Source organism: Canis aureus, chromosome 12 (assembly GCF_053574225.1).
Source record: "Canis aureus isolate CA01 chromosome 12, VMU_Caureus_v.1.0, whole genome shotgun sequence".
Classification (NCBI taxonomy): Eukaryota; Metazoa; Chordata; class Mammalia; order Carnivora; family Canidae; genus Canis; species Canis aureus.
Genome location: NC_135622.1, coordinates 5204681 through 5222488, shown reverse-complemented (window position 1 = coordinate 5222488; position 17808 = coordinate 5204681). Strand labels below are relative to the sequence as shown.

General features: G+C 46.6%; 2 protein-coding genes and 1 long non-coding RNA gene across 11 annotated transcripts in view; 1 reads left to right on the top strand and 2 right to left on the bottom strand.

The window, feature by feature from the left end:
• LOC144280412 (uncharacterized) overlaps positions 1–17808 on the bottom strand; it is a 204584-nt gene that overhangs the window by 86075 nt on the left and 100701 nt on the right. The window lies entirely within an intron of this gene.
• On the bottom strand, positions 9092–13385 carry LOC144280404 (uncharacterized). 2 transcript variants are annotated; one of them, XR_013348801.1, is made up of 4 exons: positions 11937–13385; positions 11429–11756; positions 10869–10996; positions 9092–10245 (listed from the first exon to the last, which is right to left on the bottom strand). It is a non-coding gene; the product is annotated as an uncharacterized LOC144280404 (long non-coding RNA). The 2 variants fall into 2 exon arrangements; XR_013348800.1 differs by having other exon boundaries at positions 10869–10985; positions 11937–13383.
• On the top strand, positions 10882–17700 carry CA14 (carbonic anhydrase 14). 6 transcript variants are annotated; one of them, XM_077842409.1, is made up of 12 exons: positions 10885–11525; positions 11910–12011; positions 13935–13958; positions 14855–15034; positions 15416–15558; positions 15783–15878; positions 16062–16128; positions 16289–16461; positions 16557–16677; positions 16918–16938; positions 17038–17122; positions 17243–17700. In XM_077842409.1, the coding sequence occupies exons 1-12, from the start codon at positions 11507–11509 to the stop codon at positions 17304–17306; spliced, it is 1095 nt and encodes a 364-aa protein (XP_077698535.1). In that variant the 5' UTR covers positions 10885–11506; the 3' UTR covers positions 17307–17700. The 6 variants fall into 6 exon arrangements, with proteins under 6 accessions (XP_077698540.1, XP_077698537.1, XP_077698539.1 ...); XM_077842412.1 differs by having other exon boundaries at positions 10885–11676; XM_077842410.1 differs by having other exon boundaries at positions 10888–11525; positions 16289–16446.

Here is a 17808-nt window from a genome sequence, read left to right as displayed (position 1 = left end):
TGTCCTGGGGCATCACTGAGGGTCACATAATACTTTCTGTTCTCGAATTTCCACAAGGAGGTATCAATGGTGATACCACACTCACATTCAGCTTTCAGTTTATACAAGACCCAAGCATATGTAAAGGAGTCCTTTCCCATATCAGCAGCCTCCTCAAAATTTTTGAATAGTTCTTTTGTCGATCTCACCAGAGTTGTAGATCAGATGACCAGTCGTGGTAGACTTGCCCAAATCTACATGTCCAATGACAATGATGTTGATGTGACTCTTTCCTTTCCCGTTTTGGTTTAGGTTTAGTAGTGGTTTTCATGACACTTGCGTTCTGGTGCCAAACCCATTGTGAAAAAGTGAGTGTTATGACTTTTATCAATTTGGCTTTTTAAATTATGTACCTGTACTGCTTTGATAAAATTAAAAATTCAATTTAAAATCAATATGAGATATGGGCAGCTAGGTGGCTCAGTCAGTTAAGTGTCCGACATTGATTTCAGCTCATGTCATGATCTCATGATCATGAGATCAAGCCTGCCATTGGGCTCTGAGTAGGCATGGAGCCTGCTTAAGATTCTCTCTCTTCCAGGGCACCTAGGTGACTCAGTGGTTGAGCGTCTGCCTTTGGCTTAGGTCGTGATCCCGGGGTCCTGAGATCGAGTCCTGCATCGGACTCCCCTTGGGAAGCCTGCTTCTCCCTCTGGCTCTGTCTCTGTTTCTCTTCCTGTGTCTCTCATGAATAAGTAAATAAATAAATAAAATCTTTAAAAAAAAAGATTCTCTCCCTCTGCCCCTCCCCCCTTTCCTCTCTAGAAAATAATAATAATAATAAGCTAACAACTGACTTGTGGACCTTCTACAAAGACAAGAAAATATATTGAGTGTTTCAGCTGTCTTTAAGCCAATATATGCTTTTCTTATTCTGTACTAAAAGACAAGAATATACATACATTTTGTTATGGAGAAGTTTAGCATGCCAAAGCCAAACCTACTACAAGATAGAGAGCTCATTCAACGCACAATGCCTGTTGACAGGATTTTGGTATATTCTTCTGCCATGTATTTCAATAAGTATGTTCTCTTGTTTATTTCTTAATACAGTTTAGATTTTTGCCAAGGCTGTGTTTGGGTTTCCATTTAACTTTAGTTCAATCACATCAATAGCTTCCACAAAATAAAAACAAAGTCTTTGTAACCCAAGAGTTAAATGCAATCCTACTGAAATATATTGAAATTTGATAGAAGCTGGGTGACTGGTGCAATGTGGTCCATTTAATTCACTGCTTGGTTATTTGAGCTGTTTTGACAGGTAGTATTTTGGGTTAGGATAAATTATTTTGCTGTTATTATTTCTTACAAAATGATGGATTTACTTTCAATATGTATCTTTTTTATTTGCTGTTTTGTTTTTGTGCCTTTTTTGTTTCTCATTTGTTGTTTCAATGTTGTCTTTGAAGAGCTTGCTACACTCACCAATGTAGACTTCCTCATCTGTAAACCAAAATTTCCTCCAATTGAATGGATCTCAGGCAGCCTGAGTGGCTCAGGCTCAGCGGTTTAGCACTGCCTTCAGCCCAGGGCCTGATCCTGGAGACCTGGGATCGAGTCCCATGTCAGGCTCCCTGCATGGAGCCTGCTTCTCCCTCTGCCTGTGTCTCTGCCTCTCTCTCTCTCTCTCTTTCTGTGTGTCTCTCATGAATAAATAAATACATTTTTTTAAAGATTTTAAAAAATTGTTTTACTGAGTTTTACTGGGGGTGCCTGGGTGACTCAGTTGGTTTAGTGTTTGCCTTCAGCTCAGGTCATCTCAGGTCCTCTGATCATTTTTTAAAGAGACCTATGTCTCTGCCTCTTTCTGTGTGTCTCTCATGAATCAATAAAAATACATACATTGGGACGCCTGGGTGGCTCAGTGATTGAGTATCTGCCTTCGGCTCAGGTCATGATCCCGGGATCCTGGGATCAAGTCCTACATTGGCTCCCCCCAAGGAGCCTGCTTATCCCTCTGCCTATGTCTCTGCCTTTTTCTGAGTCTCATGAATAAATAAAACATTTTTTTAATCTTAAAAAAAAAAAAAAAGAAAAACAATATGACCCCTATGACAGACAGTTGAGCCATTTCTTATAAAGTTAAACATACACTTACCATACAGCCCAGCACAGTGTGTTCACTACTCCCACTCAAGAACAATTAAAAAAATAGATTCATTCAAAAACCTGTACTCAAATGTTTATGGTGGTTTGATTCTTGGTTGCTAAAACCTAGAAACAACCCACACGTTCTTCAACTGGTAAATGAATAAACAAACTGTGGTACTTCCAGAGAGTGAGAAAACCTCAGCAATAAAATGCAACAAATTTCTGATATGCAACCACATGAATGAATGCTAAGTGAAAGAAGCCAGACTCAAAAGACTACATACTGTATAATTTCATACATAAAACATTCTGGGAAAGGCAAAATTATAGGGTCAGAAAACTGATCAGTAGTTACCAAAGGATGCGTGTGGGAAGAGAAGCTGATTACAAAGGGCACAAGGGAATTATGGTGTGGCAGGGGGGATGAACTGGTCTGTATCTTGATTATGATGGTGGTTACATGGCTGTATGCATTTGTCAAAACACATAGAACTGTACACTAACAAGGATGAGTTTTACTGGGGGTGCCTGGGTGACTCAGTTGGTTTAGTGTTTGCCTTCAGCTCAGGTCATCTCAGGGTCCTCTGATCAAGCCCTATATCAGGCTCCCTGCTCAGCAGGGAGTCGGCTTCTCCCTCTCGCTCTGCCTCTCCCCGCTGCTTGCACTCTCTCTCTCTCAAATAAAATCTTTTTTTTAAAGGATGAATTTTACTGTCTGTAAGTTATACCCCTATAAACCTGACTTTAAAAAAAAAGATTGGGGGGCGCCTAGGTGGTACAGTTGTTTAAGCACCCCATTCTTGGTTTCTGCTCAGGTCCTGATCTCAGAGTCCTGAGATGAAGCCTCACATCACGCTCCAATCTCAGCTTGGAGTCAGCTAAAGACTCTCTCTCCCTCTTCCTTTTCCCCTCCCCTGACCATGTGCGTGTGTGTGCACATGTTCACATACACTCCCTCTCTCTCTCTCTGAAATAAATAAAGAAGTCTTTTTTTTAAAAAGGGTTGAGTTTGAACTTTTTCATAATAGAAAGTTAAAAGAAAGTCCACAGACCCTCTTGCAATTCTAGGAAACAATTGGACAATGTGTAAATATATATGAACAAGACCATTCTCATTAAAGTATGTTACAGATAAAAACAGAAAGAAAAAAAAAAAACCTCTAACAATCCCAAGGCAGAGATGTGATTAAATATATCAGGTTATTTCTACACAATACTATGAAGTTTAAATTGATAACAGAGAAGGGGAGAGTGGACTCATAGTAAACTTCTTTCTATAATTGGGTTCATTGTGAAGTATAAATATTTCACTATCAGAAAATCCAAACATATCTGGTGCTTAGAGTAACTCCAGAAACAAACGTGAGATTGCTGTTCTGCTTAGTTAAAATATTGATAGATTAGTAGAGGAAGAAGTGAATGTGAATTATAATTAAAGAATTTTCTTGGCACTCCCGGTGGCCCAGCGGTTTAGTGCTGCCTTCGGCCTGGGGTGTGATCCTGGAGTCCTGGGATCGAGTCCCACATCGGGCTCCCTGTGTGGAGCCTGCTTCTCCCTCTGCCTGTGTCTGTGCCTCTCTCTTTCTCTGTGTCTGCCATGAATAAATAAACAAAATCTTAAAAAAATAAAATAAAATAAAGAATTTTCTGATAGCGATAATACTTTGTAGCTCTAGTGAATATGAATATATACTGGGTTTTATATGTGTTCAATAATTTAAAATGTAGGTCTCATTCCTTTTGTAATTAAAGAAAGGAACAAGCCATCCATTAAAGCAAAAGAAAGAAAAACAGGGGTACATATTTATTGACATAAAAGAATGTTCATAAAATAACGTTAGAAAAAAAGGTTACAGAAGAATTACGTGTAGAGTATGGTTCCACTTTTTTTTTTTTTTAAGATTTTATTTATCCATTCATAAGACACACAGAGGCAGAGACACAGGCAGAGGGAAAAGCAGGCTCTATGCAGGAAGCCTGACATGGGACTTGATCTCGGGTCTCCAGGATCAGGCCCTGGGCCGAAGGCGGCGCTAAACCACCAAGCCACCCAGGCTGCCCTGGTTCCAGTTTTTTAAAAAGTACAATATATGTACACATAAAAAGTATGCACTTAGATGTAACTTCATTAAAAAACATTTGTAATAAAATAAAAAAAAACATTTATAAGATACCAGAATGTTAACACAGTTATCTCTTATTGAAGGAATTGCAAATCATGGTAATATTTTTCTTTCTTGAATTTTCTATTTTCCCTAAATTCCTCAGGTATTACTTGTATAATTTTAAAAAATAAAATAATAATAAGGAAAATTAAGTGGAAAAGTGACAAGCCATTGCTAAGATCTGATGTTTTCTACCATTCTAGAGCCAACTCCAAGTAACCATTTCCTTTATTTTTATTATTTTTTTTAAGTAGGCTGCATTCCCAACATGGAGTCCAAAGCAGGGCTTAAACTCACGACTCTCAGATCAAGACCTGACCTGAAACTAAGAATTGGAGGCTTAATGGGCTGAGCCACCCAGATGCCCCTCCTTTTAATTTTTTTAAAAAGCAGCAAAGATATCAATTTTTCCCAATGTAAATGGATGTATAACCAACCTGTGAGAGTGCTATTTAATTAAAATATATGTAATACCTGAACTAATAAGTATATTGGATAGAACAATAGAGTGCAGAATCTAAGAGCTCATTAATAGCTGCATTTCACTTTTGCAGATGTTGCTTTAGAAATGACTTGAGGAGATCCCTGGGTGGCTCAGCGGTTTGGCGCCTGCCTTTGGCCCAGGGAGCGATCCTGGAGTCCCGGGATCGAGTCCTGTGTTGGGCTCCCGGCATGGAGCCTGCTTCTCACTCCTCCTGTGTCTCTGCCTCTTTCTATGTCTATCATAAATAAATAAATAAATCTTTAAAAAAAAGAAAGAAAGAAATGACTTGAAGCTTTAAAAAATATATTTTTTTTTGGCTTTTGGAGTTCCTCCTCTGAGCAATGTCTCCTCAACTACTACAGGGAATTAATTGAGGCAGCAACAGCAGCCAGAACCAGAAACATCCTCTACTAAAAGAAAATAAATAATAATAATAATAAATAAAAATAAATTTAAAATCCTCTATTTTACTTAAAGATTTTTTTAAAGTATTTTAACATGGTTTGGGTGAGGGATCAGTCAGAACCTGATTCTTTGTCCCAGTAATATTTCTATATGACTTCAGCCAAGTCATTTTACCTTTTAAGACTCATATCCTTTTTTAAAATAATATTTTATTTATTTATTTGAGACAGCAAGCATAAGCAGGGGAAGGGCAGAGGGAGAAGCAGACTCTCTGTTGGGCAGGGAGCCCAATGTGGGGCTCCATCCCAGGACCCTGGGATCGTGGCCTGCACTGAAGGCAGACACTTAACCAACTGAACCACCCAGGTGCCCCAAGAATCATGTCCTTAAAAAAAAAAAATGCAGGGGATCCCTGGGTGGCGCAGCGGTTTGGCGCCTGCCTTTGGCCCAGGGCGTGATCCTGGAGACCCGGGATCGAATCCCACATCAGGCTCCCGGTGCATGGAGCCTGCTTCTCCCTCTGCCTGTGTCTCTGCCTCTCTCTCTCTCTCTGTGTGTGACTATCATAAATAAATAAAAATTTAAAAAAAAAATGCATAGGGCAGCCTGGGTGGCTCAGCGGTTTAGCTCCTGCCTTCGGTGCAGGGTGTGATCCTGGAGTCCTGGGATCGAGTCCCAGTCGGTCTCCCTGGATGAAGCCTGCTTCTCCCTCTGCCTGTGTCTCTACCTCTCTCTCCTTCTCCCTCTGTCTCTCAAGAATAAATAAATAAAATATTTTAAAAAATAAAAATTTTAAAAATGCATAGCTATTTTGAGATCAGATAAGATGTCCATGAAAACACAGCAAATTCTTTTTCTCTCTCTCTTTTTTAAGATTTTATTTATTCACGAGAGACAGAGATAGAGACACAGACAGAGGCAGAAGCAGGCTCAATGCAGGGAGCCCGACATGGGACTTGATCTCAGGTCTACAGGATCAGGCCCTGGGCTGAAGGCGGTGCTTAAACCGCTGAGCCACCAGGGCTGCCTGCAAGTTCTTTCTCTTATAAAGTTTCAAAGAACTCCACTCCAAACCATTTGTCACAATCCAATCTGAGAACAGACTTCTTATTTGGGGGATGATATAAACCAGTAATAAGGTACCCAGTGTAACAAGATTATGTCATATAATTCTCTGATCCTAATCAGATTCCTCTGATTCTTATTCCTATAGGGATTTAAACATAACAATTCCTTTAAAAACAAAGAAAAAATGTCTTTATCTCACCAAGGAAGGGAAATGGTAGAAATGTCAATGTCTTTTGCTTGGGTTGGTATACGACCTTCATTTGAGTTAGATGAATGGTAGAAAATAAGGAGAAAAGGAAGAAGACAGGCAGAATGAGGCAGCCACCAGAGCAGATGGAACAAAGAACAACTACAATTCCAGGGCACCATGCTATTCTTTTTCCTCCTTTCTTGCAGAGGAAGCAATTTATAAGATACATTAAGGAGAATCCTGCTTTGACAGTGTCTCCAAGACAGTGAAGCATGAATCTGCCTGCCTTGGAGTGGAATTTTCATGCTGTTATATATAACTCTAGGACCTAGTTATGCTCCCATTCTGTGGAAAGACTGTTGATATCAAGTAAAGAAAATCTCACTGCTAGTTGCCGATCTCTCTCGGTTCCCATAATATTTTGCTCCACCACTATTTAGAACTACTCACTGCTGGGGCACCTGGTGGCTCAGTGGTTTGAGCATCTGCCTTTGGCTCAGGGCATGATCCTGGGATGGAGTCTCACATCGGGCTTCCCACAGGAAGCCTGTTTCTCCCTCTGCCTGTATCTTTGCTTCTGTGTCTCTTATGAATGAACTAAGATCCTTAAAAAAAAACACAACAAAACAAAAACTCCTCACTGCTGTAGTCTAGTAATTGGGTAGGATATCTGTAGCCCTTAAGAGATTGTGAAGTTCTTGAGGGCAGAAATTACCTCTTGTTAATTTTTTATTTCTAGCATGGCATGATGCCTAACATCTAGAACTAGTGAAGGTATTGTGTGACTCATCTCTATAAAGATGACTGCAAATAACAATTCCAAATGGCTGTAAGCTCTACAAAGAATGGCAAACTCCCTACTACCTCCCCAACTCCAGGTGGCGTAGGACATTGATTCCTAGGTGTGGTCCCTCAGACCATCAGCATCACCTGAGGACCTGCTATACATGCAATTCTCCAGACATACCCCAGACCTACAGAGTCAGAAACCATGGTGGGGAGGAGGCCCAGAAATCTGTAATTTTATAAGTTTTCCGGGTGATTCTGATGCACACTGATGTTTAAGAACCGGTGATGTAGCAGTAAGTCCAATGGTGTCTGTGCCCTTGGTCTGGTTTGTCAGCTTAGCTGCAATGTGTCTAATCACGAGAAAATCCCTAAGCCCCTCAGAACTCGGTCTTCACAGGGTATAACAAAGGAGTTGGAATGATGCCTGAGAACCCTTCTGGTCTAAAATTCTGTAAAATACCAAAGACAGAAAGAAGACAAATAAATGCTCCAATGACTAGATTCATTCAGTCAGTCAGCAAATATGTATGTACCAGGCAGTGATCTGGGCATGGAATCAATGCCGGACACAAAATTATTCCTTTAAAAAAAAAAAGAAAAAGATTTTATGTATTTATGAGAGAGAGAAAGAACACACAAGCAGAGGTGGATAGGGGCAGAGGGAGAAACAGACTCCTTTCTGGGCAGGGAGCCCTAACCCAGGACCCTGAGAGGAAGATAGATGCTTAACCAACTGAGCCACCCAGGCCCCTCAAAATTACTCCTTTTTAATTAAAGTTGTAAGATTTCAGACCCCAAACTTCCCTTTTGTCTACAATAGTCTCACATTGCATTTGTTGTGCAATATGAACTGGAAAACTGGGAAAATGATCCAGAGCTCTGACCAACCCCCCTCAGATTATTTGGACTTTAATTCTTTTTTTTTTTTTTTTTACTTTGATTTTAATTCTTGAAAACTCTTGTTTCTTAAGAGGCTTCAGTACTAATGTGTTAGGAGACAAGCATGTGATGATAAATACGATTACCTACCAAATTAGAATATCTCTGAGTCTACATTATTTCATGGCACAAAGTTGCTTGCTCTTTAAGGAAATTGAATTCCATCTAATTGTCTCTGCATTGATTCTCTTTTCTCAGTAATGTAGTAACCACCCGTATTGTTTGAATAAGTTCCTATGTTGGTCATTCTTCTTTTGTGATCTGCCTCCCTCCCACGTTGAACTCTCATATACCCCACCACACAAACTCAGAGCACCTAGAGAACTCCTGTAAGGTGTTTTAGACTATTTAGGGCTTTTATTGAGCTTAAATATCCTTTTTAGAAAGATCTCTTAATGGGATGCCTGGCTGGCTCAGTTGGAAGAGCATGTCTCTTGATCTTAGGCTTGTAAGACTGAGCCACGTGTGGGGTGCAGAGATTACTTAAGTAAAAATATAATAATAGGGAAGTCTGGGTGTCTCAGTGGTTGGGTGTCTGCCTTCTGCTCAGGGTGTGATCCTGGTCCTGGGATTGAGTCCCACATTGGGCTCCCTGAGAGGAGCCTGCTTCTCCCTCTGCCTGTGTCTCTGCCTCTCTCTGTCTCTCTCTCATGAATAAATAAATAAAATATTTTAAAATAATAATAATAATAATAATAATAATAATAATAACCCTTTAAGAAAAAAACAAACCAGAAAGCCACCACACTTGGATACCTGATTCTCTGACCTGTTCACATTTCACTGCATTTGAAAGGACAGGAGATGGCGCCAGAAGGCAGTGCAATGCCTTGGGTTTAGCCAAGCCCAGGTTAAGGAATGTGCCGGAGACAGAAGTAGGAATTAAAACAAACAATTAGTCAGAGTTTGAAGGCTACTAAGTTGAAGGGAGTAGTAGTGGGGTGGCATTTTATTTTGTTTTAATATGTAAGGACCCTCCTGACACCTACTCCAAATTACCTCGGGGACAACAGAAATATTCATGGTAGAACAAAAGATCAAAATAAAGGCAAGTGCCTGGATGATGGTGCTTGCCTCCTTTCTCCCTCCTTCCCAGAAACCAAGGCCTTTGTCCACTTGGGAAGCATGAGGGCCTGGAGAGGCTGCTCACTCAGAAGTGGGAAGGTGCTGATTTGGGGCTAAGACATTTTTGTGAAACAATGTTTATTTCTGTAGGCAAAATCCCAAATCCCATCAGCAGTGAAACACTTCCCCTAAGCAGTCACACGCTTTAAAATAAGATTTTAAAATTTTTTAAAAATTCACGAGACAGGGATCCCTGGGTGGCGCAGCGGTTTGGCGCCTGCCTTTGGCCCAGGGCGCGATCCTGGAGACCCGGGATCGAGTCCCACGTCGGGCTCCCGGTGCATGGAGCCTGCTTCTTCCTCAGCCTGTGTCTCTGCCTCTCTCTCTCTGTGACTATCATAAATAAATAAATTAATTTAAAAAAAAAAATTCACGAGACAACCAGGAGGTGGCGCCTGGCAAGACACTACCTGCCTGGGGAAGCTGAATTCCAGGCGCCACTGAAAGGGAACTCTGACCCGGCAGAGGTCATTCTGTCCAGGCCTATTCTCCCCCTCTACCACCACCCTGTGCAGTAGATGTCTCTGCTTTTCTTCTTTTCTGTTTCTCTGTGTTAACTATCCTGATTTCCAGGATGTCTAGTTTACACTTTATACCTTTTATTCTTCTTGGATGAGATGGGGCTTTGGGGGAACCTCAAAACATAAAATGTATCTGTAAGGGAAAAATAATTCTGACAGGTCATCACATCACATCCATCAAATGAAGAAGGAAATGACATCTGGCAAATGGTTTTGCTTTGCAGATCAATCACAGGGCACAGAAAGACAAGGCAGTTCCTGCCTCAGGAGGCCCGGATGATCCAGCACATGCATTATTCTGTTCATTTGGCATTTATCTTGCTCCCTCATTTAGTCTCTGCTCCCTTTGTTTTGGTTTCTTCTTGCTCCTTGGCAGGAGGGACAAGCGCAGAGTGAGTTCAAATGGGTGCATCCTCAAGGCTGTTGACTCTGGTGAAGGGCACAGAGGAGAAAGAGGTCTCAGCGGCTGGCTTGAAATTATCTGTGTGTTTCACATTCTCTAATGAGGGATTTAAGATGTACATTCCAATCGGGATTTCCAGTCCCGTGGGGAAACAAGCACCAGCCCACATTCCTGAGACTCAGCAGGCTCTGTGTTCTACTCATCCAACTCCCTGGTGGCAGATTTTATCAGTCCTACTTGTCCTGCCTCAGCCCTTTGTTGGGCAAGAAGGAAGACCCTGGGTCCCACTTCCAACTAGATCACATGGTCTCTCTCTCTCTGCTCTCTCCCCACCCTTTCTCTAGAGTCTACCTTTTTTTTTTTTTTTTTTTTTTTTTTTACGGTGGTAATGATGTTCCTGAGGTCTTCCGATCTCTCCTCCTGCCCTGGCCTCCCTGCCAGGGGTCAGTGTCCTCTTCAATGACAAAAACCGCCCTAGATCTGGGCTCCCTGGGGAAGGAGGTAGCTGGGCCTGGCAGTTGGAGCCGCTGTCTCTCTATGTTGCTGCAGCAGCCCCTCCCCCACTGGACACACAAATGGGCATTATACAGCAAACAAAACCACCTCCCCCCCCACCCAGGCCACACAGGCACGTGGACCCAGGCCTCACCGTGGGAAGCGGGTGGTGACAGGCGCAGGAAGAGATCGCTCCAAGCAAGGTCTCTTGCCTCAGTTCTCTTCTTTATTTTCCATGAGCTAGCTTTTATTTTATTTTCTTTTTAAGACTCTATTTATCCACTCATGAGAGACACAGAGAGAGAGAGAGAGGCAGAGGGAGAAGCAAGCTCCATGCAGGAAGCCCGATGTGGGACTCGATCCCTGGACCCTGGGATCATGCCCTGAGCCAAAGGCAGATGCCCCCCGCTGAGCCACCCAGGAGTCCTCATGAGCTAGCTTTTAGCCCTTGACTTCCTACCCTCCACCTGCACCCCGAGTCCCCAGCTCCTCCAGGTTGTCTATCTCCAAACTTTGGACTCTTCCTATTCCAGGGCAGCTCAAATTCTGCAGCGACAGGAAATAGATCTTCCCCCACTCTGCCCCATACCACCCAGGAGAGCTGCCCCTTAGAGAAGCCACAAGGGGAATGAGAACACAGTGTCCCCCCTGAGGGGGCTGGACTGGACCCCGAAGCCCTCCTCCCGTGCCCCGGCTGCCCCAGAGGACACCTACCTGGACAGTGCCGATGAGAAGAACAGAGGAAGGAAGAGCTCACCCCAGTTGGGCTCCTGAGCCAGGGCCAGGGCTCCCATGAAGCTGCACACTCCAGGTCCGCATGCCCAATCGGCTATTTAAGGAGCTGTTCTCCAGCAACCCAGGCAGCCCCCCCACCCCCACCCTGTACACCCGTCCAGAGCCACCTTAAAAGCAGGAGGCAATTGTGAAGTCGCTGGCCAGCAAGTGGACTGAAGACTGTAGAGGTAGATTTTTAAAAAGAGGCAGCGAAAGATTTGTCCTAGGGATCCAAAACCCTACAGTACCCTACTGAAAACCAAATCCCCTGGAAGCCCACAAGACAGCAAGAGAAAAAGAGATAAATACAATCAGCTCAGCTCCAAGAAACTCCTCTCTCTCTCTCTTCCCTCCCTCCCTCCTCTCTCCCCTCTCTCCCTCATCCCCACCCCCCCCCCCACTCTTTCTCGGCCAACCCTAGTCCCTCTAGTCCCCAAACTCCCAGTACCTGCTTCTTCCGGGGATACCATGCTGTTCTTCAGTCTCCTGCTGGAGGTGATTTGGATCCTGGCTGCAGAAGGGGGTAGGTACATCTGGATGTCTGTGTGTCTGTCGGTGCCCAACTTCAGGTTTACTTAATGGAGTGGAGGGGGGGGTGGGAGGAGTATAAAAGGAGCTTGAATAATGGACTCAGGAATGTGGGGGAAGCGACAGGAATGGGGAGAGGAGCACTTTCCTTCCTCCCCCTTTGCCTGTCCAGGCTTACTGTTTGTGGGGATGGGGGGAGGGCTGGGGAGCAGAATGTGTATGCACACTGTACACACTGCAGGGAATCTCCTCGCAGTCTCGAGATTCTCTCCCCACTCTTTCCCTCACTGCTCTGGTCCCAGGCGACCCTCCCAGCCTTCTTATTTTCCGAACTCCCTTAATTAGGGAGCCAAGAAAGCAGGGCATGAAAAGATAGAGGACTGATGGGGGTGGGGGCATACCCCTACACTTTCTAAGTAAGTCAGACCTGGATCCCCAACTATGAACCTCCAGCTAATATTCTCTCTTGATTCTATATGGGGCCACGGATTTCCAGCTTCTCCCTGAAAGCAGTAGCAATAATAGTCAACACCATTGGGCCCTTTAAAGCTTACAAAGGACTTTCAGAAGCTCCTAGGTGAGGAGAACTTGGGAGACTAGGCTCCAGGGCTCCAAAGAGTCCCCAGGACCTCTACCCCTCATTTTTTAGTTTCCTTTGTCTAGCACAGTATTGGGTACACAGTAGGTGTGTAATTAAAATCCCTTTGGAAGAGCAGGGGGAGGAGGAGGGCCCAGAGAGCAGAAGGGGAATGCAGGGAGGGTGACAGGGTGAGGGGACCAGCCAAATGGAGAATTGGAAATTGCCTCTGAGGGAAAAGGGGGGAAAAAAAAAAAAAAAAACAGGGAAAAAAGGGGAAGAGCTAAAGAACTAGCATGTTGAGGATCTGGTGGGAGGGGAAGGCAGGGCTGTCAGCCCGGACCTAACTCCCTGAGGAGAGTGGGTTTCGAGTTGTGTGAGTGTCCCTGGGTGCTGGTGAGTGAGAGGCTGCCTCCAGCCCTCCCCCCTGGGCTGCTACTCAAGAGGTGTCTAAACCAAGGGATGGGCCAAGACAAGAGCCCAAGGATAAGTTCAAGGATATTTCAGAAGTCTGAGGAATTTGAGGGAATGAAAGAGAGAGAGGAAGGAATTTAGAATTTTCCCCCAGAATTTGAATTAGAATTCGAATTGGAATAATAGAGAAATAATAACAGAGAAAACCTGCAGGAAAGCCTTCCTTCTCTCGTTGAAGCCATTTGGCCCTGGGTAAGAAGGGACCCTAAGGCCTGAGATAGGACTGCAGGGAGCCGGCATGTGACCCAGCTGGCAGCTCTCCTTTCCACACACAATGCCTCACTTTCAGCCTGGCTGCCTATGCCCACCCACCAGCCTCAGCGTGGCGGGGACCCTGCCCGGGCTCCCACCTTCCCTGGGCATCTAGGGATCCAGGGAGCCGAGGCTCCGGGCAATGGGGAAAGTTCCCCCAGAGCTCCTAGGACCGGAGGAGAAACCTCCCTGCGAATTCACAGCCGGGGGCCCCACCTCGCCCGACGCTTCAGAGCAAATGAATAACGGCCAGTCCCCACGGGGAGCACCCCCACGTGCTCCCCCGCCCCCACCCCCGCTCAGTCCCCTCCTCACACTCACACACCCCGCCCTCGGCCTCGTCTAAGGGTCCGATTGGCTCGGCGGGGCGCGCGGCTCCGGCGGGTGCAGGTTAATTTTAGTCCCGGGCGCTCTCGGCGCTGGTCTCCTCCCCCTCGGCTCGGCACGTACCGCACAACCCCGCCGCAGATTTTTAAATAGGGCTCCCCGCCGACCTTTCCCCCGAGGTGTCGGGTTTCAGGGCTTCCTCCGGGAAGCGCTAGGGGAAGGGGGGCGGCCGAGGGCGGGAGGCCGCTGCCCCCGCGCCTGGCTGCAGCCGCGCTTTCTCCCCCGCAGGTCGGCAGCACTGGACGTACGTGGGTGAGCGCAGCCCCAGGGGCCCCCGCTGCCCTCTCCCACCCGGGCCTCTCCACCTGCCGAGCGCCGGGCAGTTCCCCTCAGCCTCCGCCCGGCTCCTCCCCGCTCTGGGCCCCCAGGCCCCAAGTTTACCTGGAGGACTCCCAGCCCCAGCCCTGACCGCCCAGCCCCACACGTGCCGATAGGGCCCCGAAAGCCAGGGGCGTCCTCCGTCAGCCTGTGTGGGAAGGAGGCAGCTGGAGTGGGGAGGGGACCAGGTGGGGAAAGGAGCACTGAGCTCAGCGCCCATCACTTCTGGCTTATCTCTGACTCAGGGATCCCACCTGCACCTGGAATTGGGACAGAGCCTGAGGTCGGGGGGTGAGGAAGAGCCTGGAGGATACTTTATGATCCTGGCGGAGGTGGACTCCATTCCTTTGAACTTCTGACTCATATGTGAATTCCAGAGTCAGGGCAAGGTCCCCAAGTGATCGAGTGATCGCAAGAAATGAGTGGTGGAAAGTCAGTAAGGGGATGGAATCCAGAGGCCGCTTAATAGGGGCGCCCCCAAGGAGACTTCCTCTTTCAAGGATCATTTTTGCTTCCCCAGCTTCCCTACTTCTAGACTCACCTCTCCAGCATGCAGGTCTTCTATCCATTCCCTTTTCCTTATTCAGTTTTCTATCCCCAAACTACAGAAAAGTAAAAGCCACTACTCTCCTGCTATCAGGATAGCAGAGCTGGGATTCATCAGTGCCTCAGGGAAGGTGAAGGGTGCTGCAGCAGCCAGTCCAGCAGGGACCCCTGCCTCACCAAGCCCTGCACCACTGGGGTCTTTGCCTGGGTCGGGAGTGGGGGGCATCCTGTAGGATGCAGGATGCTTGAAGGGCAGGACAGATGTCCATGGTAATCCCCACTAGGCCCACACGGTCAAGACCACTGGCCAGCCTCTCACCCGGAGTGTGGCAGCAATGCCCAATCCCCCATCGATATCCAGACAGACAGTGTGACCTTTGACCCCGAGTTGCCTGCTCTGCAGCTCCAAGGATACGACCAGCCTGGCACTGAGCCTTTGGACCTGCACAATAATGGCCATACAGGTAAAAAGCCCAGGCTCCAAGGAGGCATAAACTCCAGTTCCAATCTAAGGAGTCTGAGGAAAGAAGCATTTGCCTAACTTCTAAATTCTCAGATGGCTTTATCTAGCAATTTGGAGATGCAAGAATGGGAATGAAGCTCCTTATAGCCAAAGGCAGGGAGTGAATGTCTACAATCGGTGGATTTAGCATCATAACGTCAACTTGATCCTCATTGAAAAGGGGGAAGAGATGCTAGAAAAGCAGTGGTGAGAAGGACTGGGTGCTGCTAGCGGAGGGAGGCAGAAAAGGCTGGCCAAGTCTCCCAAGGAGCAGTGGCTATGGAGGAGTGAGAATGTGACCACACTCCCCCACCGACTTGAGCTTGCTCTCTTTTCCTTACAGTACAACTCTCTCTGCCCCCTACCATGTATCTGGAGGGACTTCCCCGAAAATATGTAGCTGCCCAGCTTCACCTACACTGGGGTGAGACAGGATCCCTGAGGGGATCAGAGCACCAGATCAACGGTGAAGCCACAGCGGCTGAGGTACCGGGGAGCAAAGCTTGCACTAGGACATGGTTGGTGCCAGGGAAAGGAAGGCTCTGGAAACTGGGAAAAGTCATCCTTGGAGGATAAGGCCAACTTTTGTGGGACAGGTTTAAGGCATGCTGGATATTGTGGTGGTGGTGGTGGTGGCAGCTGGGGTCAAAGCCTTTGGAAAGGGGTGGTGGAGGAACATTAAGTGATTTCATTCCTCTCCCCTCCCTTAGCTCCACATTGTACATTATGATTCTGACTCCTATGACAGCTTGGGCGAGGCTGCTCCAAAGCCGCAGGGCCTGGCTGTCTTGGGCATCCTCATTGAGGTCAGTGGTCCCCAATCCCTCCCAGCCTCTCCCCACTCTGTCCCCACCCCTCAATCCAATTCTGTCCATGTCTATTGCTGCTTCCTCACCCTTAGCTGGGCAGCAGCCCACTCTGATCATTTTTTCTCTATATGAACACCTTACTCCAAATGTGGACTCATTCCAAACTCTCTCCCTTTCCAGGTGGGTGAGGCTAAGAATCCAGTTTATGAACATATTCTGAGTCACCTCCATGAAATCAGGCATAAAGGTGAGCCTGAGATTAGACTTCAGGGGGCACTTCCTCACAAAGGCCTATGAGGCCAGGGATGACAGTGAGTTAGGGGCCAGGAGTTTGGCTTCTGGGAGCCCTATCTGGGTAAGCTGGGGTACAATGAGGGGGAGAAGAGTCCCAGTCTCTTCTCCCCCAGATCAGAAGACTTCAGTGCCTCCCTTCAATGTGGGAGAGCTGCTCCCCCCACAGCTGAACCAGTTCTTCCGCTACAATGGCTCGCTCACCACACCCCCCTGCTACCAGAGTGTGCTCTGGACAGTCTTCAATCGAAGGGCTCAGATTTCCATGGGACAGGTGAGCGGTGGAGAGGTGAGGCAGCAGGGTCATGGTTAGAGCCTCAGACCCTTTCCCATTCCACAAAGTGAGTGACATTTCTCCCCTAATCCCACTCTTCTACTCCTCAGCTGGAAGAGCTTCAGGAAACGCTGTTTTCCACAGAAGAAGAGCCCTCTAAGCTACTGGTACGGAACTACCGAGCCCCCCAGCCTCTCAATCAGCGAACAGTCTTTGCTTCTTTCATCCAAGGTGACTGCACAGGGCTTGGAAAAGGAGACAGGAGTTGGGGGACTCAATGGCAGGACAGGAAAATGGGAGACCCTGGGAGGAGAAAAAAGAAGGCTAGAAGGGGAAGGGGACTTGCTTGGACCAGGAATCCCTCCACCCCTGAGTGCCAGATGATCTTCCCCAGCACAGAGGCAGAGTGTGCTGCTCCCAGCTGTGATGGGGAGCGCAAGGCCCACTGACCAGTGTCTTCTTCCCTTACAGTGGGATCCTTGTATACTACAGGTAAGACAGCCAGGTAGGAGGGGCCAGGGGCGTCACGTGAGGGAAAGTCTCATTATCTGTTAGTCCCAGGATGACACCTTCTGTGTTTCTCTCTCCCAGGCGAAATGCTGAGTCTGGGAGTGGGAATCTTGGTTGGCTGTCTCTGCCTTCTGTTGGCTGTTTATTTCATCGCCAGGAAGATTCGGTGAGGTCCTACTTTTCATTTCTTTGGTCCTTTTTTTTCCTACTAGGAAGCACTCTATTCCACCTTTAATCTGTTTCACCTAGGATACTAGTCATTTTCATGAACCATTCCCCCTTCTAGGAAGAAGAGGCTAGGAAACCGGAAAACCGTGGTCTTCACCTCAGCACGAACCACAGAGGCATAGACTCCTGTGCCAACATTATGGATGCTCTCCCCTCATGGATATCAGGGAGCTTCTCGAATGAGGTGCAGGGACTGGCCAGAAAATACTGTAGGAGTAGTGGGTAGTCACCCCTCTTTTCTGTAGACAGCCCCTACAGAAAGGCGTGGACAGGCTCTTGTTCATGGAGTAACAGCCTTCTTCGGCCTCTCAAACATGTAGATCAGGACAATGCAGATGGCAAATTATGTTTAGTTGTAGGGGAAGTTGAAGATGTACCCCAAAGTCCTCCATCCCCCTATCCTTGTGTCTCTTTCCCTAGATATAGAACAGGACCTCCCCTTAGGAAAAAGAGTTGCTGCTGTTAGGGTTATATTTTTTTGCTCAGTATATCTGGAAATTAAACTTTCTAACCCTACCTATGGTTTCACTTTGGGGACTCTTAAGAGTGGGGGAGCTCCTTAATCTCTCTGGTGACAGAGGTGGGCAAAGGACAGGGGAAAAGAAGCATGAGTGAATAACTCTT